Genomic DNA, 24706 nt, shown 5'->3' on the forward strand with positions numbered 1-24706 from the left:
CGATGTTGGAGGCTTCAAATGTTGTTTTGCCTGCCTATTTATGGCAGCTAAAACACACTTTTTAATGCCTAAAAATCTAGCCTCTGCAATTCGTCTCCCGCGTTACTCATCAATGCAATGTCATCAGCGAATCGTAGGTTACTGAGATACTCTCCATTAACTCTTATCCCTAACTCTTCCCAATCTAGGGCCCTGAAAACCTCCTGTAAACACGCGGTGAATAACATTGGAGAGATCGTGTCTCCCTGCCGTACGCCCTTCTTTATTGGGATTCTGTCGCTCTCTTTATGGAGGACTATAGTGGCTGTGGATCCGCTGTAGATTTCTTCCATTATGTTTATATAGGCTTCGTCGATGCCTTGATTCCGCAGTGCCTGCATGACTGCTGATGTTTCCACCGAATCAAATGCCTTCTCGTAATCTATGAAGGCTATGTATAAGGGTTTGTTGTATTCCGCGCATTTCTCTATTACCTGGTTGATAGTATGAATATGGTCTATTGTTGAGAATCCTGTACGAAATCCTGCCTGGTTGGTCCCTTGGTTGATTGAACTCTAATGTCGTATTAATTCCGTTAGCAATTCTGTTAGCTCATGATTACTGAACTGGATGCGGAAAGTAGAAGAGTAGGTCTGAAAATTAATATGCATAAAACTAAAGTAATGTGGAACAATCTTGGCAGAGAACAGCGCTTTGCGATAGGTGGAGAGACACTGGAAGTTGTAAAGGAGTACGTCTACTTAGGACAGGTAGTAACCGCGGAGCCGAACCATGAGAGTGAAATAACTAGAAGAATAAGGATGGGTTGGGGCTCATTCGGCAAGCATTACCAAATCATGAATGGTAATCTACCACTATCCCTCAAGAGGAAGGTATATAACAGCTGCATCTTACCGGTACTTACCTACGGAGCAGAAACCTGGAGACTTACAAAGAGGGTTCAACTTAAATTGAGGACGACGCAGCGAGCGATGGAAAGGAAAATGATAGGTGTAACCTTAAGAGACAGGAAGAGAGCAGAGTAGGTCAGGGAACAAACGGGGGTTAAGGACATCATAGTTGAAATCAAGAAGAAGAAATGGATATGGGCCGGGCACGTAGCACGTCGGCAGGATAACCGGTGGTCATTAAGGGTAACTGACTGGATTCCAAGAGATGGCAAACGCGTGAGGGGGAGACGGAAAATTAGGTGGGTAGATGAGATGAAGAAGTTTGCAGGTATAACGTGGCAGCAGAAAGCACAGGACCGGGTTGATTGGCGGAACATGGGAGAGGCCTTTGCCCTGCAGTGGGCGTAGACAGGCTGATGATGATGATGAATCTAGCCTCTAATCATAACACATTAAAGGAAAAGGGTGGAAGAGGCCCAGCAAGACATGTCATGTCACGTGCATCGCAGCTTTGGGTGAAAGACGAAGATGCAAAGGAGCGTTGCTATATGTGGATTTCAAAAGGGCACATTGGATGTGGGGCAACTTCTTCTGTACTAAATGCTTCAGAGCCGTGCCTACAGTTTCACATTCTTGCTAAACAGACAAACAATAGATACGTCTGTAGGAACAAACAGTGCACTGTATAATGGTTGAATGCAATCTCTGAAAGAAACCAGGGTAGTTTGGGGCATTACACAACACACAAGGTATAGGTGTGAAAAATTTTTTTATTAAAAGCACTGAGCCATATGCTAATACATGAAATCTTGTTTGTTTGAGACTTTGCAAAAAGCCAGATTTTCTACGAAGTCCTCTGCAAGTCAAATAGGGTGGTGTTGCTTAAGTAGGATGATCTAAACCGCATGTTAACTGATCCAGCTGCAACTAGTGCTGAAGTTTAGCAAAAGTCTACTACATCAGCTAAAAGACGTGCACATGAGGGCGCACCTGCGGTAAGTTGTCAAAAGTGGTGAAGTGCCCGAAATGGGAGCTCACAAATAGAAAGGTAAAAAAATGTTGCAAATATAAATGTGCCTCTACATGTTAACTAGTGTGCTAAGTGAAAAACATTCCTGGCACTGCGGTGTCTCGGGGTCCATAGTAGCTACGATCTCCCAGACACATTGGCACGTGACAGTTGTCTCGAGATGCGATACCAGCAAATTACTGCAAACTCTCTCAACTAAGGCGCTATCTACTGGACGTAACTATGCACCATTAGTCATACATGATGTGCACAAAAATACAAGCTTGCAAACACAAAGTGTCCCCCTGTGCCCAGCTGTGTTGCATTGCTAGGGTATACCAGCACATACTGGGTAAGCCTTGCCCTGGGGTAGACCTTTCATGCTGCTAGCTGTAATGTTCTTTGTGCCTAGCTACAAAGAACACCGCAATGTGCGAGGCACATCGAGTCCATACACAATGCATTCTCAAAGACTAGGCTCACTACCCGCCATCACAGCACGCGTGAAGCTGAAGCATTGCACGGTTAACATTAAGCCGAGGGCCTTTAAAACGTGTAGCACACATTTCAACAGTGGTGCGAACATATTTCTTTGGTGACATCATCACAGCAAGACAAGTCGTAGCTCCAACAGCAGCTCTCTGTTACACATGGAATGTGCTCAAGTTTGCGCATACTGATGTCTCTTCGACGGAAAAAAGAGGAAAAGTGGGGTTATATACAAGGTGTTGCACACAGTATTCGTTTTAAAGTTTTGTCAATGGACAATATCTGTGCGCTATAACATATAAAGGGCACATTGTGCTTCTAGACAATTTCTGTGACACTTGTTTCAAGCTGTCAGTGTGCAGTATATTTCAGCAGCAGCATATGGCCATTTGGGTGTGACAGCTGTTAAGACACGGCACTCATGATTATGGTAGGTAGTGTAGTAGTGAATGCCAAGCAGTGGCTGTAGCAAATACTTGTAGCTGTAGCACTCCAGTTCATTAGACAGGCTAGAGAATAAGTGAATCGAAATCTGGTAGTACAAATCGCCATATGAATGTAACATGTTTCCAAGTTCATGAAAACAAAACACCATTCATCTGAACTCAAGTTTCACATGCCGAGTTCAATCTAAGTGGAACTGGTAGAATACAGAATGCCACATCAGTTGCATTGCAAAGTTAACACGAAGGGATGGGGGTTTAAAGGCTGTAGGCAACAGTCAAAACTCGTGAAGGTTAACTCCTTGCAAAAAGTAAGGTTTACAGTGTTCCCAACCAAGTGTGATATGAATGTGCTGCTAAATGACCCACAGTCATAAGCAACATGGGATTCGGTTAACAATTGTGCTTGCTTGTCAGAGGCAAGGGAAGACTGGTGAAAGCTCATCTGGTTTCAAGTCATTACACACCACCACATGCAAGTGTACTCCCTTGTCAAGCTTTCATTTGGCATTAGGTAAGAAACACATAGACAAAGCCATAAAACAGTGTTGACAGTCGTACTCACAGTACATGTTCACAATGTGGGCATGCATGTCACCAGGCTACTGCTCTACAAAAACCCTGCTTTTAGCAATCCTAGTGTTTCTGACGAAGAAACCTTATTGAACAATCCTGGTAACAAACGACACACCTTCAGCAAACGCATTCTGTACTTAACGGCTGTTGAAGCCACGGATAAGTAATTTCAGCCACCATTTACTGCTTGTGTAGATTCTGTCATGGTGCCTGAGGCAGTTGCTTTTCGCTCAATTTTAGCCATACAAGAAGCGTCTCGCATCTCGGTACAACAAGTGAACAACTGCTACAATTGGTCCTTGAACAGAGCGGCACACAGTTTTACTTCAGATGCTGAATAGGTCTATGTCATAGGCAAAAATGAGTGCACTGCTTAGCAAAACCAAACAAAGTAAACATTAGACTGGATGCAGGGCCCACTGCCAGTAAATAAAGGTCACTGAAAAAAAGTTGTCGGAGATATTTCAGACATCAATGAAGAAATCTAACTCCAATTTGAAGTTGGGTTTAAGAATTTAGCTTTCTGAGAAACGGCATGTTCCTCACTTTTAAGTAAAAGAGAAAAAAAAAGGGAACATTAAAATATCCTTGCATGGCACCGCTTAAGAAAGAATGTGTCAGGCGTCAAGCAACAAGTCAAAAAGAAAAAAAATATTGTAAACATCTACAGCCCATAAAACAACCTTGGGCTGTAGATAATTACAGAAATATACAGGAACTTACTACAGAACTGCTCAGCTTGCCACTTAGTACCAAAAAGGTTAAACCCACTATGGCTGGCTGGTTCAACTTCAACATCTAAAATGAACCTGTTTGTGCTCCTAAACCTCAAACATACTCAATCTCGCATAATGTTAATTTGCGATATTCACTTATGCACAGCAGCATTAAAATGTCTCGTATGAAGTGAATGCATTTAAAGGACAGATGAATAGATTTCATACCTATTCCTACACAAACACATCACTATTAGTACTACGTTAGCATACAATGTTATTGTCATGGCAACCTTCTGAACCTTTTCCAACACACACATTATGCCCGAAAGGACATTTTGATTACTATGAACTGAACTGCATTCTTAAAGCAGCATGTCCTAAAGTAGTGCCATCCTTTCCATTAACAATAAGTGCACATATTTCTAAGTAGACTACTGTCGGTAGCTTCGAAGGTATTTAACACTGCACCACATAAAATGTTTTCTTCTCAACAGAAACCAACAACAAATTGAAATTTCGCTGCCACATGTACATCTCATAAAACACAGTGTGACACCTACTTTTCTATTGGACAAATATGAAATGATCTACTCACAATAGTTAAAGGGACACTAAAGAGCAAAACGATTTTTCTCGCATTACTAAAGTAGTCTTCCACGATACCAAAAACACCACGCTTGCTGCGAGAAGACGCTTAATAAGCGATAAAACGTGCAAAAAGAAAATACAGGTGGCGAAGCCACCTTGGAATTCCCGCACCATTTGCCGTGACGTCACATATTTTTGACAGCGCCTGCTTGGGCCTACGTAGTTCCTAATCGGTTAAATCGAAGTACATTGTCCTCTGAGGGGGCCAGGGACTTGACATAACGAGTTTGTGGAAATTTCGTCGAGCCAGTGGTGCCAAAATACGTTAAATGCTCTTTGAAATCTTTTACGTCACGAATTACAAAGTTTGGCACGAAATTTAAAAATGAAACTTTGAACTTGGTGTTCTCCTCTAATAATAAACGTATGGTGGTGAAATAAACTACACAAGAGTTCTCCGAGCACACTTTATCAATCTAAACCAATTCATTGTTTCTCTTTAGTGTCCCTTTAAGAATTGTACTTGTAAGTAGTGATAGTGGATTAGACCTATTTTAACATGCCCTGCTCTATAGATAGGGTCATTTTTGGAGTGTCTTAAAGTTTTTTGTTAATTAAGAGGCAGGGTACAATGTAAGTAAAGAATAAAACACTTTACCAGAAAGGTTTCAAATAAAATGCATAAACAGTAAAAATAGCTGAACTATTAAAATACACTGAATAAATAAAACAAATCTACACAAAGAACATAATTAACGTGACGTCTCAAAAGCTACAGGAAAAAAAAAAAACTATACAACATAAATTGTGAACTCTGCATTCAGCCTCTCATAAAACTGCAGCCAAAGCCAGGTGCATGAACTCCGTGCACATGTGTGATTGTACAATGTTTTGGTGCCTACTGAAAAATTATTGAAGTGTACTCAAATGTGCGCACAGATAAACACAAAATGAGTGAAACATACTTCATTTGCATTTTCAGCCATTACGTTGCCATGTCTATTCCATAAAACACAGTGCCCACACTGCAATCGCGGCATAGTGATGCTCCGCTTTAACATAACTTATCGCAGCAACCACACTGAATACACCTCAGCCACGATTACAGCGGGTGACATAATGCGTTACAAGACAGACGTGGCAACATGGCAATGAAACTACGATTGAGGGATGTTCCACGTGGTTGCTGCTTTTAAACTTTGGCTGCAGTTTTTCAGACGAGAGTGCACTGACACGGTGAAGCCACATTTAGTGCTGCCCTACAGATCGCCAGTGACGTTTTAATTCGATTTCAGAACTCGCTGTCACCACTGTAACCTGCTGCTTTCCCAGCTTGGCACGTTCGCAAGATAATGCGCACTCACACAAACACACACACACACACCCAGTGCCAGTGGCAATGATGCACATCCCCGAGGGGGCGAGTGCGTCACTCTCCATTCTCGCCAGCAACGAAAGCACGGCTTCACGGTAACAGTCCGGCTTCTGAAAACAGGGCCACGTGTAGTTCGAAGAGCGGTGCGACGTCGACAAAGAACTCCGACGACAGGCTGCCGTGAGAGAGCAGGCCTCGCAGGAGGCAGCAGACGAGGCCCCTCATCCCGGCTTGACGCGGGGCCACAGAGCACTTGGAAAACTGAAACGTTCGGGCAAAATCTCTAAGCGTGGCTCCTCTCCGGGCATCTGCAGGTTGTGCATGACGTACTGGAAACTGAGACAGGGCGTGCGGCGGACAGGCAGGCGGGTGCACAGGCAGGCAGGCAGTGCAAGCAGGAAGCAGACGCAAAAGAATAGCGCGAAAGAAGAAGAAAGAAAAGGATGAAAGTGTGCACGAGCGAACTAAAGAAACTCTTCCCCGTTAGTCACAAACACAGGTTTTCTCAGTCGCTCACTAAGCAGCCAACACATTGCTTGACGAAATGGACAAAAAGATGTGCCCCACCCGATAAACGTGACGCGCAGTATATGTGCAAGGGTTCAATGTTTAGAAAACATAGTTGAAACAAAGATGTGTGCTCTTCTAATCTTAAGATAATGATGCGAGTGGCGATCGTTAACCTCTCCATGTCACACCCTCTATGATAAAGGCAATGCGCGAGTGTCCTTCTTTTTACTTTTTTGCATCACGTGTATTGTAGCTTTTATCTTCTACTGTTGAAAATTATTTTATGTGCACTTGCATGCACCTTCTAATACTGAAACGTCGATTTCTTTCGTGCACAGCCATGTCATCCTAGAACTTTCAGCTATGGTGCAAATCTATGATGTGTTTTGCATGTACCATCTCACTATAAAAGTTTTAGCAACTGTTCGCATACCTCTATGGCATACAAAATTACATGCACATATCTCAGTCATGCGGTTTCTGTTTTGTCGCACACTTGCACAGGAACACACAAGCACAAAAAACGCAACTCTGAGTACCACCACCAGAAAAATTAAAAAAAAAAGCACAGAAAAAAAAAACTAGAGGCATTAGTTTAAAGCTTGATTGTTTAATGGTGTTACTTCTTATTTCGTCATCTGTACTGAGCCAGCATATTCAACATAGCCCAGATTAACTGTGACTACACATATTAAAAAGATGAAATTAACTGTCTCAAGCCTCAAGGCAAAGAACAATATTATCTTTACAATAATTTGCCTATCAAGAGTGAATGAAGTACAAAAATATGCCTGTGCCAGTGCTTGGCAGAGTTATCCACAGCAAAGAGCCATTTGACTCTCCAATTGTGTGCAATGCTGAGCAGTTATCTAGGAGACCAACCTAATCACGTGCAACTGTGTGAAGAGCCGAAGGCAAATGACTGCATGTCTTTATGCTTTTGCCAAAACATCTTCGGATTCTCACAAGCAGCCAAACTCGAAACAGTTTTACAATACATTTTTACACTGCTGTTATTCTGACCTAACATCTTCCCATTCTATGCACACAGGCAATACGACCAGACTACCCTACGAGTGTTATACTTTTTAAAGGTGCACGCAAAATCCTGCGATCAACATATAATACATCGCTTACTGCAAGAATTAGAAAATGTGTTGTATCTTTCTCTTTGCAGTTACATTATTTCTCCCACTGTCCACTGTCTTTGCTTGCCTGTTCACTGTGCTCGTGCTGTGTTTCTGTGCAAGTATGTACTGAAAAAAACATGCAATGACGAAGGGCGTCATGCAGGAAACATGACACATACGTCGTGCGCAGACACAGAACAGATAGGTTGAGCGGAGAAGGGCAGGGCAGGTGGGAGGGACATACTTCCTTGCATTTCTTTTTTCTGTACTAGCTTTCTGTCCATTAAGTTCTATCTCCTGAATGAGATCTTAGAATATTCACAGAGGCTTCTAGCACAACTTCTTCCCATGCTAACATTATTTTTAAGTACTCCATTGATGTGTGGCAAACAGCGGTTGGCAAACTAAAATGAACTAATTTGTCTGTTTCCAAACCAATCACGCTTAACGCATGTTGTGATTGAAGACATAAAGGCAGTTCTTCCCTTATGTCGTGCCCGGGAAGCTGCAGTAACGGTTCTTAAAGGAAAGTGTACTTCCTGTAAAATGACATCGCATGTAACGGTTGTTTTATTAACTTTGGAATGTGTGACAAGGTTTATGACGGTATGCCTTAAAGGAGCACTGACACAAAAATTTTGCATCTTGTTTTTTCTGTTGCAATAGGTAGCTAATGACCCACTTATCACGGCTGGAAAGCTGATCTGCTCGAGCGCACGACGGTTAATTATTTGGAGACGGTTTTGTAGCGCTCAGTCGCAGTTTCGGTTTCAGAGAGCGCCGAGTGAGGCAGGACCCGGAGCGGTTTTCGTGTAAACATAGCTGGCTATGTGTGCACACAAAACCGCGCGCAGGTGAGCACTGCGTTGACAATTCTTTTCAACAAAGGCTTTCTAGGTGCTACTGTAATCCCCTCTGAGCAGCTCTGAGGCGTTGTAAATATGCGTGACCCCCCAAAAATGCACTGTCGAGGCAGAGCACATCAGCCTCTGTACTCCTGTGCAGGTCTGCTCCCTCTTTTCGTTGAAAAGATCTGCTAGAAGAGAGCGCTCACAAGGATCGTGGCAGCCAACACAAATTTGTGACGCAGGGGGCGGTTGGCTGTTTACACAAAAACCAAAGGCGCGTTTGGCCTGCAGTGGCGCGACACGCACTTTAAAAGGGCCCTGCAACACTTTTTCAGCATGGTCAGAAAACGCTGCTGATCGGTAGTCGAGGCTCCCGAGAAAACGCGAGCCAAACATTATAGCGCAGCACACGGCCTGGGATATACAATAAATTCGCAAAGTCAGCTAAAAAGTGATTCCTCTTCTCTCTACAAAAATGATGCTTACGGCGTCACTGACACAAGTTCCATGCCACTGGCTGATTTGAACATTGGCGCTCTCAGTAGTTACTGCAGCCCCGTGGGAGGCCGTCACGTGCCCATGCGTGCGTGCCATCGTACTGAAAGTACGACGCCCGTTTGAAGAAAAAAAAAAAAGTGCTCAAGGTCACGAGGCACGCGCGACGTACCTTCCCCCGTGCCACCCCTCCCTGCTTAGCTTCCAGCGCTTTCGTCAGGACGAGAAAAGAGAGAAAGGAATTACAGCGTGCAACAAATCTTCGTAACTGCGCTCGTACTGGACGGATTCTGTACTCGTACTGGACGGTGGTCGATTCGTGAGGAAATAAGCTGCTTCAATGAAGCCATTCCATGGCTACTTGGAAAAGCGTTGCAGGGCCCCTTTAAAATTGATTTTATATATGTTCTAGGCTGTATTATCCGTTGATGTTTCGCAGATGATGCGTTTGTGTCACACACAACTAGATCCCACAAGTTATCTTGCCTTCAAAATTTTGTGTCAGTACTACTTTAATCTACTAATACGGTAGCTGTAGTCAGCAAAGAGGATTGCAATATGGTGCACAGCCAGAACAAATGACCTAAACTAAGTGCCAACGTTTTAACGAGCTTTGGGGACATCTGACAGCTGATGGGATGAGCACAATGTAAAGCCCTAAACACTGAAATGGCACTTCCCGGATACCTTGATAGTGTTGACAAAGCGATTGTAACGTGGGGTGACGGCAATGTTACGAGGTTCTAATGCTACCTACAGTCACGCCTTGTTACTATGTTCAGGCACACAGAAAGCACATGGAGATGGAGAGGGCATGAAAGACTGTCGGCCAAGCAGTGATGCCTACCAGTGATAGAGGGACGGCTGCTGCGAGCTGCCTTCCTTCAAGGTCCAAGATATGGCAGCAAACTCATCCTCTAACCTTATAAATGACCCGGAACCTTTGCCACCAAACAAATTTCCACATTAGCATCACTCAAAATTTTGAAGCAAAACAGGGGAGCATCAAGAGGTACGAAGAAAAAAAAGTTGTTGCCAAAGCAATCAAATAAAGAAAAAAAAAGCAGGAGAAAAAGAATACCAAAATGAAATTGAAAGGCCTCGATTAACACACAAATACACAAAAAACTAACTAGAGACACCTCTAGCTGGGACTCCAAATGAGACTAATGAAACTTCACAAACAGCAAGAGACTATGTGGAGATGTCGACTTTATTCTCCACTGGTCGCTACTCTGTGGAAATCGTTCAATATGATTAAAATGAAACTCTAGCATACGAATGCCATAACTATATGTAATCACACATAATGAAAGCTAAGAACTGTGTCACAAAATGTTTGTTAGTCCCCACACATAGCTCCTGCACACAAACTACTTATCTCAGGAAAGCCAAAGCCAGCCCACACATGCAAATTATACAAGCTAAGGCAAGCAGCTTATATATGCATGCCAATGCATCCCCTGCTGGAAATGTATTCATGACTGATGGTTAGTCACATTAAGCGACACAAACACTGCACATTGCCATATACGTAATAACTACAACATGCTATATTGAAACCAAGGATGATTGGGACACTAGTGTAATGTATTAGGCCTTTTTCAGCTGATCAATTACCCTCTATTAGCTCTTATTGTTATTAATATCAAGACCACAGCTTTAATAATCGAAGGAAAAATGCAGGTCAGAGTTTGATTTTTAGAACTTCGGGCAGAAACCCCATTATTTATAATTTAGTGCGACACCACGAATTTTGAAGTGTTCTTCAGTACTTTGGCTACATTGACTCAATAAAAATGTCCCCGAACCTTGCCTTGTTAAGTCTCCAGCTCGCATAAAACACGGCGTAACCCATTTTTACTATTAAATCATTGTACAGACCCTAGTGGACACCACCACCAACACCTGTGATGCCATGGTGTGCTGGTTAGTTGCACCGTCACCTTCAAGGTGACGTTGCCACTTGTTTTTTCTTTGTGTGCCTTTTCTCGCTCTCCAAGCATATTCTCATGGCAAGAGTGGGTGTCTTCGGTGTTGTGGAACGCTAATTTACTAATACAAGTGAAATCACTTTTCTCTTTAGTGTGCCTCTTTAAGTATGACTGTTTTTCTAAAGAACTTATCAGCTCGCTGCATACACGAGCACCAGCAGTTTAGCTACAAGAATCTTCCACTCAGTCAGACAGACTTCAGTGAAGATGTCTTTGGAATAGTATGCCAAAAATGTTCGAAAAGAACGTCCTTAGCATATGTCACTTCCATTTCTTCGCACCACTGGTGCGAAAGGATGTAATCGGTGCAAGGCTTGGTAGGTGACACAGTGCTGGTCATGCGTTTGTGTAATTTTACTTCTGTTGTGCTGCAGCAAGCAAAGCTGTGTTTAAGCTGTACACATAGGCCAACAAGGGTTGCAACTACGTGTAGTGAAAAAGTGACAACTGCTACAATTGAACCCCTTCACAAGAGACACTGATGTAACACTGGTGTCGCTTACACTGGGTGTAAGCGACACCAGTGTGCCTAAATCGAAATAAGGGCAGATCATAATATGAGAACGTGGTACCCTGCTTATGAGAGACACCTTATATGAGGGACAAAAACTGCTCCTTGACACATAGGCGTGCGCAGGGTGCCCCATTACACAGGCATTTGCCGTAATGCAGTGGTACACGAGCCCCTTACGAAGCAATGGAAAACGTTGCTACTGCAGTGTGGCAAGTCAAAAGCCAAAGAATGAGGTGTTCCCATCTGCCATCCACATAACATTGTACATAATATTTAAGATGAAGCTGACAATATGGCAATAATGCAGAGACAAGGACAGGCTGGTGAGCTTGTTGGATAAATGTTGTAAATGTAAGCAGCACATCTGCAGAGGTTAAGACACCTAGCATGTTTAGTGTTCTCTTAATTAAAGGGGTTGTGGGGGCTGATGCTAACTTCTTAATTTTTAGTTCCAAACTTTTAAACATTGTCAAGATGGGTGCTGTGAGCAGTGGGAAAGGTAAAAAGCAGCTCCATGAACCTCACCGCTTCCGTGCGATTTTGAGCTCCTTTCTCACAAACCACACCGACACAGCAATGTTGTTTCTGCCTGTTTACTTTTGTGCACCTGAAATCTGTTTTCTGCTATGTTGCCTTTATACCGTGTAGATAAGGCATTGCAAATGCCGAAATGTGTAATTTTCCAAAACCAGGTTCTTTTTTTAACCTTTTCGTTGCAATTTTCATGATGCTATCTTTGTGTTGTGCCATTATTACGATTTCACTTGTGGTACCTTAGTTGCTAGCTATCACTACCTTCGGTGTCACCAATGTTTCACCATGGCATCACACTTGCAAACCTGGATAGTTTTTATAACTGCTAATTTGTACGACTATGAAAATGCAGTATTCAGTAAAAAAAAAAAGATAGAATTATAAGCGGGAACTGAGGACCAGCTTCACATTTCCAGCAGGGGTGCTCTGTTTCAACAATTCTGTAATAGTGAGGTAAGCGGAAGTAAAAAAAGAAGAAAAAGGTGCTCACAATTTGCGAATGCCGGAGGCCTTTCCGTAGGAAAAAAGCTTCTCCTCAGGCTCCTGGTTGATGGGTCCTTGGACGGGCCGGTCTTCGTCCTTGACCGGAGATGGTGGGTCAACCGGCCTGGTCAGAAGCGAGGTTGCCTCATGAGCCCACCACCTTCCGTGGAGGACAAGGCCGTTTATCAGTGCACAGCCATGTCTCTTTTTTTCTTTCTTTTCTTTTTTTGGTGGCTTGCAAGTTACAGCTACTAATGCTCTTTTTAAGAGATGGACAGTGCACAGTGCTGTATAGCCAAATTGCAATACGGCGCCGTGTCTGATTAATGTGGCAAATTACGTCACAGGAATTAAGAGATAGTGGTCATGTGATATTGCGAAATACAGAAACACACCCTCCTTATATGCAAGGGTTCTTAGGTGGGCTAGTTGAGTTACGTACGTTGTGGCAGAACAGTGCAAAAAACGGGACACAGAACACACAGGACAGCACTGTGTCCTGTGTGTTCAGTGTCCCATTTTTTGGGCCATTCTGCAACAATGTTCAAACACCTCCTTATATGCAGTTACAAAATAATAGATATGTTGCAATCTATGTTACTGAACACCCGTAAAAGCTCTACTATAAGGCTTCTGAGAAGAACAAAGTCTTAGCAGGACCCAAATGACGGCCTGGGATGTTAAAGTGGCCTCCTGAAATTTAACTACCCAATGACCAAGTCTTGGTTAACTGCTGATTCATGTTGAAACCTACAGCACATCGTTACAAGGAAATAAAGGGACCCAAGACATGGACAATATTGGCCCCCCAGTAAAATCTTTGTGCACCATAGGTATAAGATGAAACTGGTGTTCGCTTCCAGCTAAACACTACAAATAATGCACGTAGGTATGCAGTAGTATTTGTGTTCTACCTTCATGCAGTAACAGTGAAGTTCAGCTAAAAGAGAGTTTGCACTTCTGTACTTACTCCAAGTGGCCATGCTGCAAGCTATCATTGTACTGTACATTAAAAGGTAAGCCAAAAGTTTACCTGAGCAAGCTACTACACATGAAGAGTTCATCAGTGATTACCTTGGCCTGTACAGAGCCAGCTCGTCTTCAAGATCACTAACTCGAGCCTTGAGCTCATTCCTTTCAAAAAGGATGTGCTTGAGCTCCTCCAGCGTGAAGCGGGGTCGATTCGGGTCGTCCAGGTCAATCACCACTTTTCCTTGCATATCCAGGACAGCATCCTTGTAAAGAAAGACAAAAAAGCTTTTTTTTTAGTGATGATGCAGCAATATAAACTGCTAAAAATATCTTCATTCTGTTTCTTTATTCTGAACTTTATTTAAGTTCAGATAGAAATTATGCACTGTATCAATTAGGATAGATTTCTCAGCCTTTTTTTTCCACCGAGGTGATGGTGTGCCAAGGTGTGTTCCAGTGTCCATAAACCGCTAAGTTCATGTTTCACCTGTTTAGATGCAATTTAAAGGTTCTTAATAAAATTACACAACCAGTCATACAGCTTTACTCAGACTATTTCAAGAGTATACACTGCCCACTGACAATCAGTTAAAGCAAGGGCAAATACCGTTGCAGTTGACGTCTAAAGCAAATTCAGGTTAAGTATGGTAATTACTAGGCTTGTGCGAATAGTACATTTATGTTCGAAGTGAATAGTGATTTCGTCGAATAATTTTGAATCGAATTCGAATAGTATATATCACATATTATAAAGAAAAAAGGGGATAATTGCCATGACCCAAATAACCTGCACAAATTATTTTAAAATTGAAACAGGGCATGTGCAAATGTCATTCTTTTTGGTTCAAAGGGAAGTGGAAGCAACTCTCAATAGTAGCAGGATTTGACTTTCATTAGACGCAAGTGATAGCCTGTAAAATACGTTATGTTTTAAAATTTACTATACTTAGAGCATATAGGCAGGTATAACAAGCTTTTAAACTTAAAAATATGATGAACTGATGTGAGGGCAATACTATGTTCATTTAACCTTGAAGTGGGGCTTCGTGGCAGTGCGGATTTCCCCTCGATAGGTGTATTCACGGCATAGCACCCCTCCACTGCAGTGAAACCATTTTTGGTATGTCCACAAATGTTAATCACATTAATTAGTACCTAATAAACTGATTCATTATTTAGCTTCTAATTAATTAAGTTACGACACATACTGCAACAGATAAATTGTAGCTGATAACATTGCAAGGCATATCCATTTGGTGCGAAATCCATAAGTGGCGCAGTTTTCAAGATACATGTATGCAACATTGATGTTGCGGCAAAAATGCAGTGTTGTTAAAGTTACTTTTCCTAACAAAACACGGCTTCGTGCACTGAAGCACAGAAGCAGCTGGAACACTCACGTGTTTCATTGAACATTTTGAGCATTATTACCTTAAAAATTACATAATCTTGACAATTCAAAATGGATACGCCTTGTGAACTCACCGCTACAATTTGCAGATTGTGGTATGTTCTGTAAAGAAATTAATTTAACAATTGATTGGTTAATCGCTGTTCAATAGCTACTAACGTGTATGGACATTCGTTGCCCCCTGAACGCAGTTTTCAGCTGAAGAAATTTCGTATTTGTTAAAGTGAAACTTCTATGAGTTACAGATTTCGGTGGCGGCGGCATGGTTTGTGAAAAACCCGACGCCGGCAAGTGTAGAGAAATGCGGGTGTACACAAGCAGGCCCTTGAAGGTGTGCCAGTCACGGGGGTATTTGTATGCGCTGTTTTCCAATAAATGATGCTCTCTCGACCGTGGGCTTGTCTGCAATCAGCCGTTTCCGATGTGGAAATCTGATCTTTTATTGAGGTCACTCGTCATTTCAAGTTGCCACATATCATTGTTGCCTGTGGCAACAGAAGTGTTGCACTGCTAAGCATGTCGGTAAGGTCCAATTCCCAGCATAGAGGAAGGAAGAAGTTAGAAGGAAGCATTGCGCAATTCAACAGAAAAAAAAAAAAAAAAAGAAAAATAGCAGGTCAGGTTCGCTTGCCCCAATTTTCCCGATAGGGGAAGGAATCCGAATTTCTTTTTCTTGGATACCGTATGTTCAAATTTTCGAAGTGTTACCCAAAACATACGGTACATAGCAGTAAGCTTGAAATGTATGGCCACCAGACTCACCCTGGACTGGAGAAGGTCGTCGTGGTCTTTGACAGCAAGGCCTAGCCGCTCCTGCAAGATCTGCAGCTGGCTCTGTTGGTCCTGCAACTGCACCTGCAGGTCGCCACGCTCGTCGCACAGCTGCCGCATCTGCTGCTGCAGCCGCCGGTTGCGTCGGCTCTGCTCCTGAGTGGCCTTCTTACTGGCTTCCAGCTGCTGCTGAAGCTGGAAAAAAGAAAAGCCACGCACCCTTTGCGGTTCGTTGTCAGGCCCCTCCCGACAACACAACACGACTGCAGCGGTCCATGGCTGGGCACTGCTGAACAAGGTCTTTCGTGGTTGATTCATACCTCATTGTGTTATGTGCCATCTCTAAATGAGTAAGTAAACATCTTTTACTTGACCTGTGATTTCTTTAGTTTCGGATCGGAATGGTCAGAAGGTGGATAAAGGTTTCGGACCGCAAAGGGTTAATTATTTATCTGCTAAGCCACAAAACCGAGCAGTACAGGAGAAAAATAGACACTGTGGAAAGTTAACCACCGTGGTAGTTTGGGCTTGCTGGAATGTCACTGTAAGGCAACATCTTGAATAGCGCCAGTGAGTGAGAAGGAAAACAAACACACCTGCTTCTTTTTCATTTGTTTTCTGACTGACCTGCGTTCTTCAAAATTTTCACTTAAGGTGTTTAACAGACGCTTAGAGGTTATACAACTTAACAGAATGAAAATTACTTTTTCATACCCGTCTTTTGCACACAAATAAATACTAAGCGCAGAATGCATGTTCGAGAGCTGTCAATGCACGAATGTAGTTACAACGTCATCAACTACAAAGCTTATATAGTACACCTTTTTAATGGAGAGAAGTATCCCCTCCTTTCTGGGCTGTTGTACGGGAGTACAAAAGCTGACGTCACAGCCTCGGCAGTGCATTTTTGGGGGGTCACGCATGTTAACAACAGCCCAGAGAGGCTTATGGCGGCTTCCAGGGAGCCTTCGTTGACAAGGTCTATAAAAAATATATGTTTTTTTCCAGTTCAAGAGTGCCACATTCTGGAGAAGCATCTGAAGATTCAAGGAACATGATTCCAATGGTCAACTCAAATGTCGTTAAATGTATGTATGTATGGCAAGAAAATTTCTTGTTTCACACTGAAGAAACACTTTTTTTTAAATGAAAAAGGCTAAGCAGCTTCTGTGCAAAAACGCTCACTCTAACAAAAAATGCAAGCAGCACTTACTTGCAGAATGTGCTGCAGAGACTACTAGATGCCCAGTCTAGCCTTTGTAAAGTAATAATGCCAGACAGTAATTAATGTCAAGTGTTTTGCTGGCATTGTGCTCATTAAAAGGATGGATTATTCCACTGAAAATAACTGTAGTTGTGGTTGGTTAATCGTGTATAAGAATTTTGGCAAGCTCGTGCCACACATGAAAACCAATCTGAATGTGTTGGTACAAGACAAAGTGAACACAGAAAGTAAATATAAAAAATCTTTAACATAATGCTCAAAGTAAATGTAACCTTCTACTAACCATACTTATGCTACAAGTGTCAACATTTTTTTTCTGCTAGGCTTACACTATATTAAGAAAAAACATATAAACTTGGAGACCATCAAAACACTAATTATAACACATGTTATCTGGCTTGAATGGGGCAGAAAAAGGAACAGCACTACGTTTACACGGCGTGCATAAAAAAGTTGTGCTACATTTTTTAAAACCATGTGCGTATATGAACTCTGGCCAAATGCCAGCTACGCCACATTGAAAAGAATGAAGCTGTGCTGTTAGCTAGATGATAAAAATGGAGAAGCAGTGATAAAAGCGGCAGTGCACATGGCTTGGATAGACAAACTAGGAAAAACTGCGGCAAGTGGTGCTCCCTTACAGATTCTATGTCGGCAGCTTGCTTCGCCTTGTCCTTTTCACACTGGTTCAGCTGGGCTGCCTGTTTGTCGAAGGCGTCCCGAAGCCGTTCAAGGACAACAATGTCCTCACCAATAGTCACACCTGCGCACCATACAGAGGAGTTATTGCTGCGATAGGTGCAGGGTAGATACCTGATTCATTCGATGAGCTGGACACAACCCTTACAAAAATAGGTTTAGATAGTCTACAGACTGTCAAAAAGTGGGTTTAGACAATCTACAGACTGACTAAATCCATTTTTGTAAGGGAATAGAGCTACCGCCATTGCCAAAGCTCAGAAACCACAACAGCCAAGAATAAATTTTTCTCATAGGCAAGGGATGTACCCCGCAATAGGTTTGACTGTCTGGACTGCAACGAAGTAAGCGTGCAGTTTTACAACTGCAGTTATCAACATGCCATATGTCATTTCAATTTCATTCTTGCAGTGTGCAGCACCGACTTGCAGTGACATTTAAATCAGAACACACAGTGCAACTACAGACAGACCAAGAACAATGCAACACAATCAACTACTTGCTTGTTCCTTGTTCTGTGCAATATTACTGTGGCTAAACTATCGCAATATTCTGAGTCTTTCCCGTTTACTTTTTCAAAACATTATTTCTAGCAACAAAACCAATAAAGAAACTCCTGAAGCAACTCCAGTGATCAAAGGCAGAGTTGTCCCGATGCAATGTAAACAAGCAAACAAAGCTGAGAGAGGAAGCCAAGCAAAGGGCAGGCAATGGTTTTTTAAATCTTCTTTTTTAACAAAGCACACTCCGAACACGAAAAAAGCACTTCAATTACTTTTCACCACCTAGATTTATATGCACCTTTAAAGACTACTCAAATGAGCAATTCCAGTACCTGATAGAAACTGTCGCCACAGTAACAGTGATCTCAGTGGTTTAACAATACCTCAAGTATAAAGCTTCATTCTCTACATATTCCAAAGCCTAAAGATCTGGAAGAATAACTTCAGCAACAAGGTATCTGACCCACAAGGTTTCCACTCCAGCAAACTGGCATTATCAGATATCAGGCTCGAGTTCGGATATTAGGGCTTACTCAGCTTTGCCGAAGGAAATAAAAACTGGCCTGTGAAAGAATGTAGTGATAAGATATTGGCGCACGAGTGAATGACCTCTGCAGAGGTGCAGGTTACACTAGCCGTTACGTTACACATGCAACTACTTATCACATAATACACAGCTAGCAGCAGTGCAACACAAATTGCTTTGAAAGGAATTTTTGTGCTTTGAAAGCTTGCAATCAGGCAATCATGATTGTGCAGCTCATAAAAAAAAAGAATGTGACAAATCAATATGGCGCTAGTCAAAGCAAGGCACGAAGTTGTAAAGAAAAGAGTAAACAGGAGTGACCGTTAAAATGCAGAGACGGAAACCTCCTGCGGCATTTGTTTTGAGACAAGGGCATCTGATTCTAACGTTCCAGCGTCATAAAACTCGGAGAAGCCAAACAATTAGGGCACCATAAAAGCTCCACTTCACAGCTGAGCAAGCAGATGGCTCTGGGTCTAGAAGAACACTCTCTTCCTTTTATCTGTCTCCACATACGACTGATACAGACCACTACAGCCATAGAGATTACAATAGGGGTCGGAAAAAGCATGGGTGTTGTAAGGGAGGGTCCATGCTTGCAATGGCATTGTGCATCTAGCACAGCAAGCCAACTCGAAACCAAAGTGAACTAGGAACGGACCCACAGCAGGGACCTGCTCTTCCTGTGACGGTGTTTTCCCATTGTGATATTGCTGGCTGCAATGAACTTGCTTAGCAATAGTACAGCAATATATAACATTCTGGCAAAGCAAAGGAGGAATAACTCTATGGAAGAGTATGTACATCTGGTTTAACATGTGGACTAGAATTGACAGACAGAGCTCTGAATGACTCCTTGAAACCATGAAGATCACGGATAGATGAGATGAGGTAAAAGACTGATGGTTAAAACAGTTGCAGAGTGTAATAACAATATACACTGATTCTAGTAGAAGAAAGGAACTTGGTTTTAACTAAAATGAAAGCACCACTATTTAAAGACAAGAACCATATTAGGCATTAAGGGTACTAATAACCCGTGCTAACTGCACATTTAGCAGAAAATGACGTGCACAATTTTGAGAAGAAAAACACACTTTTGCTGACCTTCTATTGGATGTGCCACAACATAATATTTACAATCATAACATGCCAGGAGAGGAAGCACGGAATGTTTTCAAAGCAAGAAAACTGATACAGCAACGTACACACTGCGAATGAAGGGTGTTAAAGGATGCGAAGTGGAGAGATCAATGAGAGAGCCAAGTGAATGGAAGCATGTCCTGCACAGCTGCAGAGATTAGATACCACCAAATTAAAGGGGGGAATAAACGCAGCAAAGATTAAATGACCTCACGTGCTTGGTTGATAACACTATCTTTCGCCTCAGTGCTCTAAGTGCAGGACACAATAAAGTAGCAATTGACCAGCTTTTATATCCTTGGCATGCAAAAACCTCGAGTCGTTACATATTCCTACCCCTTGTTCCCTAGGACAGCAGAACCTTGTAGTAGTAGTAGTATTAGTAGCAGTAGTAGTAATAATTTACTTGATATGCTCGGAACAACCATAAGTCTCTGGTGCCTGACACAAGCCTGGTTAATAATAAAGGCAATGAAGATTGCCTACCGGAAGAACTCAAGTAAAAAGGAGAAATATAAAACAAGCACTGAGAATAAAAGGGCATAATATGAGAAAACAAACCCAAGTAGCGTAAAATAAAAATGACAGTTCACGACAATGAAGGAGAAAGGACTTGAACAATGCGTGAAGCCATGTTACAACAATGAAAAGCTTGAAAATAAGTAAATAAACAACAGCAACTTTGAGTTATGAAAAATGTGCTTCAAAAAGACTGTTGTGAGAACGGTCGCTATGGCAGGCAGGAACATGAAAGGTTTACGCTCCCTGGTACACTTGTGTAGAATTTGGAGGTGAAATAAACAAACAAAGAAAAGGACACATCAATTCAGAGCAGGTGAGAATACTTCGAAGAAGTCTGAAAAGAAATAACAGATCAGCACCATGCTGCTGGTATTGAAGTAACGCCCATGACAATAGTCACATTAACACATCATTAATTAATCATTTAACTATGTGACACTTAACATTAGGAAGTTGACCATAGAAGAGACAGTAAGACAACTTCTATATTTAAATTTCATGCTGAAACCATAGCGTGGCATGTCAGTGTGCTGTCATAAACCTTGTTTTCTTGCATTGAAGCTAATATTGCACAGTAAAAGTTCCCGAACTTGTTGAGCCAAGCTTTTACATCCTTAAAATGAGACACAGTTTCTACTTAGTAAAAACCTTAACCATGCTCAAGAATATCCCTAACATTACATTAAGCCAGTGTGGGATCCTCCAACATCTGTCAAAGAACTAACAGGGACAGATGGTGCATATTCATGGTTAAAGAAAGTGCGAAAAAAAAACAGCACAGAGGAACAAAGGGGGCACAAGTCGTCCTGTCTGCTTCGTTCCTCTGTGCTGTCAGTTTTTCGAGCTTTCTTTAACTATGGTCTGTCAAAGACCTCTACAGCAGGTTCAGGACATAGATCAACAAGTCATCAAAGCTTAGAAGTACTGAAGGTGCAGTAAAAAGCCTGCACAAGCGTGGACCTTGACACCCACGGAAGCCGCAGCAGATCCGAAAGACATTGCAAGGCAGCTAACATGCTGGATCTGTCGCAAACCCATCCTTGAGAAGTTCTAACCTTGAACCAAGTGCATCACAAAACCTGTACCAGCCTGAATTTTGCAAGTGAAACATATATGCATTTAAACATTGTCCCAATTTCTTGTTTTTTGCATAGACTAATTACAATAAGCCAGTTCATTTGTTTGGGGGCGTCACTTGTGTCAGTGCACACGTTATTTTAATTTGCAGATGAGAATGTTACATTACTTGAAGGGTATAAAAGTCAATGCCTAGTTCTCGATGTCAACATTCATGCTCTGAAACTGAGAATCTTGAGGAATTGTGCTAGTCGAAATGATGAAGCGAACTTGGTAAAGGGTTGATACATGATCTATAAATGCTTTCCCATTGCAGGGGAGCACTCGCTGCTCAATTAACCAATGTGAAAACTAACGTGAAGCAAGCCCGTTTATAAATATAACTCACAATGTGGCTCGCACTGCAAGGAACGGTGGCTCTCCTTCTCTTTGAGCGAGCTGCTCAGTTTGGAGTTTTCCTCCTGTAGGCGAGCCACAAGACCACCCAGATCTTTCATCTCTTGTCGCCAGGTGTCTTCGTACTGTTCCATCTCCTGGATATCAAAATATAAGAGAGAACGAAATAGGGCACTAAGAACAGAGTCTCTTTAAATAGTTCTGGTTAACATACAAGGTAGTTGCATGCACGACTCCTTTGTGCCTACAATGTGCCAGCGACGGAAATGCCATTGTCTTCGAAGAAATGAGGATAACCATGCATGCAATTGTTTTTTGTCCTTCAAACAAGGATAGCCTCGACATTTACGTTTCTTCACGCCATCTCCAATCTAGCCCTGCTACCTATTGCATAATGCATGGTGTCTGTCAAAACAACTTTAGCCAAACCGTGTTTAACATTGTTTTGTTGGTGCTGTTGAGCGACACACATGTTTGAATGCATGTGTGCATGCATTTACTTACATACCCTTCCCTCAAGATTAAGTAGCATTACAGAGGGAAGTGTGTCTTCATACAAAACAATTGCACAAAAAGCAGTCAGTGCAGTCAATTCTTATAGAGAAAGCCCCTAACCATGCAAAGTTGGCTAAAACTGTAGTTATCGTTAATAGTGTCAACACGAAGGTGTAGTAGCGCTTCTTCACGTTGTTGACCTGATTTAGCATGAAATACTGCAACACACACAAACACGAGGACTCGTCCTTCTCCTGTCTTGAGATCGTGTAAGCTGCAGTATTTTTGCGCCACACAATCAAATGAATGGCGAAATAAGCAGCAGCGGTGGCCGAAACATCTCATTACAGGCGTCAGTTCCCAACTGCGCACCTTCGAAGTCGAAGCTTTGCGCCTCCCATGGAGAGATTTCGAAGGAGGACAGTGGAGAAACCGCGAAGTGACACGTGCTTAATTGCGCGAAGATATCGCGCAAGAAAAAGAAAAGAAGCATCCTTGTCAGCAGTGACGACACCGCGTCGCGGAGCGTTACGCGCAATCGCCCAACTGTGAGCGGTATGGAAAAGGGCACTTGATAAGCTCACACACTGCGTGTAAGATAGGTCACAGTGGAGAAAGGTGCCGATAAGCGTTATGAATATCGCCTTGGGCCGGCCTATTCACGGACTTGCCGCTAGCCTCACCCTCAATGCGAGGAAACCACAGGAAACATTTGTTTCATGAGCTTAGGAGACAAATATCGCCAAGTTTTCCACGCAGTGTTATGACCGAAGCTTACGCGTATATTGCAAAGTGTAAGCGAAAGTTCCTCGGCGTCAAAATGGCCCATTCGCTACCTACACTTCCTCGACGGACCGGGACGATTAACGACACGAAAACTATGCCGCGCTTCTCTTCCTGTGAGTCATGCAGCGATTTATGCGCGCGCAACGGCAACGGCCTTGACGTTCACACGAACGGCAAAACACAACTACGTTGTGGTTGGGATAGCAACAAAACAAGTAGGCGCTTTGTCAAGATTGCTCCAAGACCAAACGAAGCCTTGTCAATCAGGTGCCACTTCCCAGTCACCCGATGTGTGACGCATTCCCCCGCAAGCGCCTACGGGAAAGTAAAACTGGCCGCCTTAAGCGGAAATGAGGACTGACCTTTTCAAGTTTGCTCCTGGACTCAGCCTTCTCGTACTTGTCGTGCTCGAGCTGGTAGATCTGCGCCCTGAGCTGGGCGATCTCGTCGCTGGCGATGTCATTCTTGGTGGCGTACGCTTCGAGGTACTCCAACACGCGAATCACCTTGGTGACCAACTTGTTCACAGACTCGACGCCGTAGCTGTCAATGAGGATTTCGAACTCCTTGCCGATCTCCTCTGCGAGGCTGTAGACGTCGTCGACGCTGAGCGCCTCCGATGCGCGCTCCATGGGGTCGCGCAATTTTCTTCTGGCTTCGCGTTTAGTTTAATTAAAAAGCGCATCGACGGCACGAACCTACAAAACACAAATGCTACGAGCAAGCCCACCAACCCAGCGCGACGAAGCCGTGACGCACGGCCATACCAGCGATACGTAACTGAGGGCGAGAGCAGCGAGAGCAATCGCGAGAGAGAAATCGCAGCAGACTGACGAAGTAGGATGAGCGATAGTAGCGTACATAAAACAAAATTGAGAGAATTAAGGAAACACTCTCGCTAAACTTTCCATGCAGAAACGTGCATATCATAAACTTTTATTAAAATAAAAAAAGTTCCGGGATATATATTACTTGCTTTTAAAAGAGACAACTCACAAAACTCAGGCGGAAGCAATCTCTGAGTACAAGTTGCAAGTCTTAAAGGCTATGCTTTTATGTACCACAAGCTTCGGAATCATTACAAAAATTTATCATAATTCGCCTTGGTAATTCGCATTCGCTGATTAATATTTATGACGTTGCATTATAAGGAAAGGTTTTTTTGTAGGTTCCGCAAAACCGTCACGGCCGCCACGCTACGGTCCCTAGAACAGCCTGTTGCTTTTACACACATGCAACAGACGGCGGTTGCATCGCATTATTGCTATACTTTTTTTTTCTTTTTCTCTGAAAGCAGACGATAATGAATGAGCGTGCTTAACGCACGCGGCGTGCGCATTTCGAGCTTCCTGAGGAGAAAGACATTTTTTATTGTGGCTTTATGACAGAGTGAGGATATCCTTCAAACTTTGCGCGCGGGATAATGAGTCGAATGAACTCACAGCACCTATATTCTCTTTTCTACGGCACTGCGATTTGCGACGAGAGGCACCTCAGCGAGAAGTCAACAAACGGAGAGAGACCGTTGTCATCGGAGGAGCAACAAAGGAAGAGCAGGCGCATGACCTGCAAATGTAAGTACT

At 42.8% G+C, this 24706-nt stretch overlaps 1 protein-coding gene across 7 annotated transcripts; it reads right to left on the minus strand.

The window, feature by feature from the left end:
* Positions 1 to 1645: 1645 nt before the first annotated feature.
* Positions 1646 to 23900, minus strand: LOC119390242 (RILP-like protein homolog). Of its 7 annotated transcripts, none has more exons than XR_005183261.2 (8): positions 23486 to 23900; positions 21835 to 21979; positions 17618 to 17739; positions 15743 to 15946; positions 13672 to 13832; positions 12605 to 12721; positions 9920 to 10013; positions 1646 to 6350 (listed from the first exon to the last, which is right to left on the minus strand). XR_005183261.2 is itself a non-coding variant. In XM_037657817.2 (7 exons), exons 1-7 carry the CDS (start codon positions 23753 to 23755, stop codon positions 6311 to 6313), a joined length of 1059 nt encoding a protein of 352 aa, XP_037513745.1. In that variant the 5' UTR covers positions 23756 to 23900; the 3' UTR covers positions 1646 to 6310. The 7 variants fall into 7 exon arrangements, 4 of the variants coding, with proteins under 4 accessions (XP_037513745.1, XP_037513743.1, XP_037513744.1 ...); XR_007415781.1 differs by lacking the exon at positions 9920 to 10013 and having other exon boundaries at positions 1646 to 2274; positions 2325 to 6425; positions 12605 to 12757; XR_005183260.2 differs by having other exon boundaries at positions 12605 to 12757.
* Between the last annotated feature and the right edge of the window lie 806 nt (positions 23901 to 24706).

Source organism: Rhipicephalus sanguineus, chromosome 4 (genome assembly GCF_013339695.2).
Source record: "Rhipicephalus sanguineus isolate Rsan-2018 chromosome 4, BIME_Rsan_1.4, whole genome shotgun sequence".
NCBI lineage: Eukaryota > Metazoa > Arthropoda > Arachnida > Ixodida > Ixodidae > Rhipicephalus > Rhipicephalus sanguineus.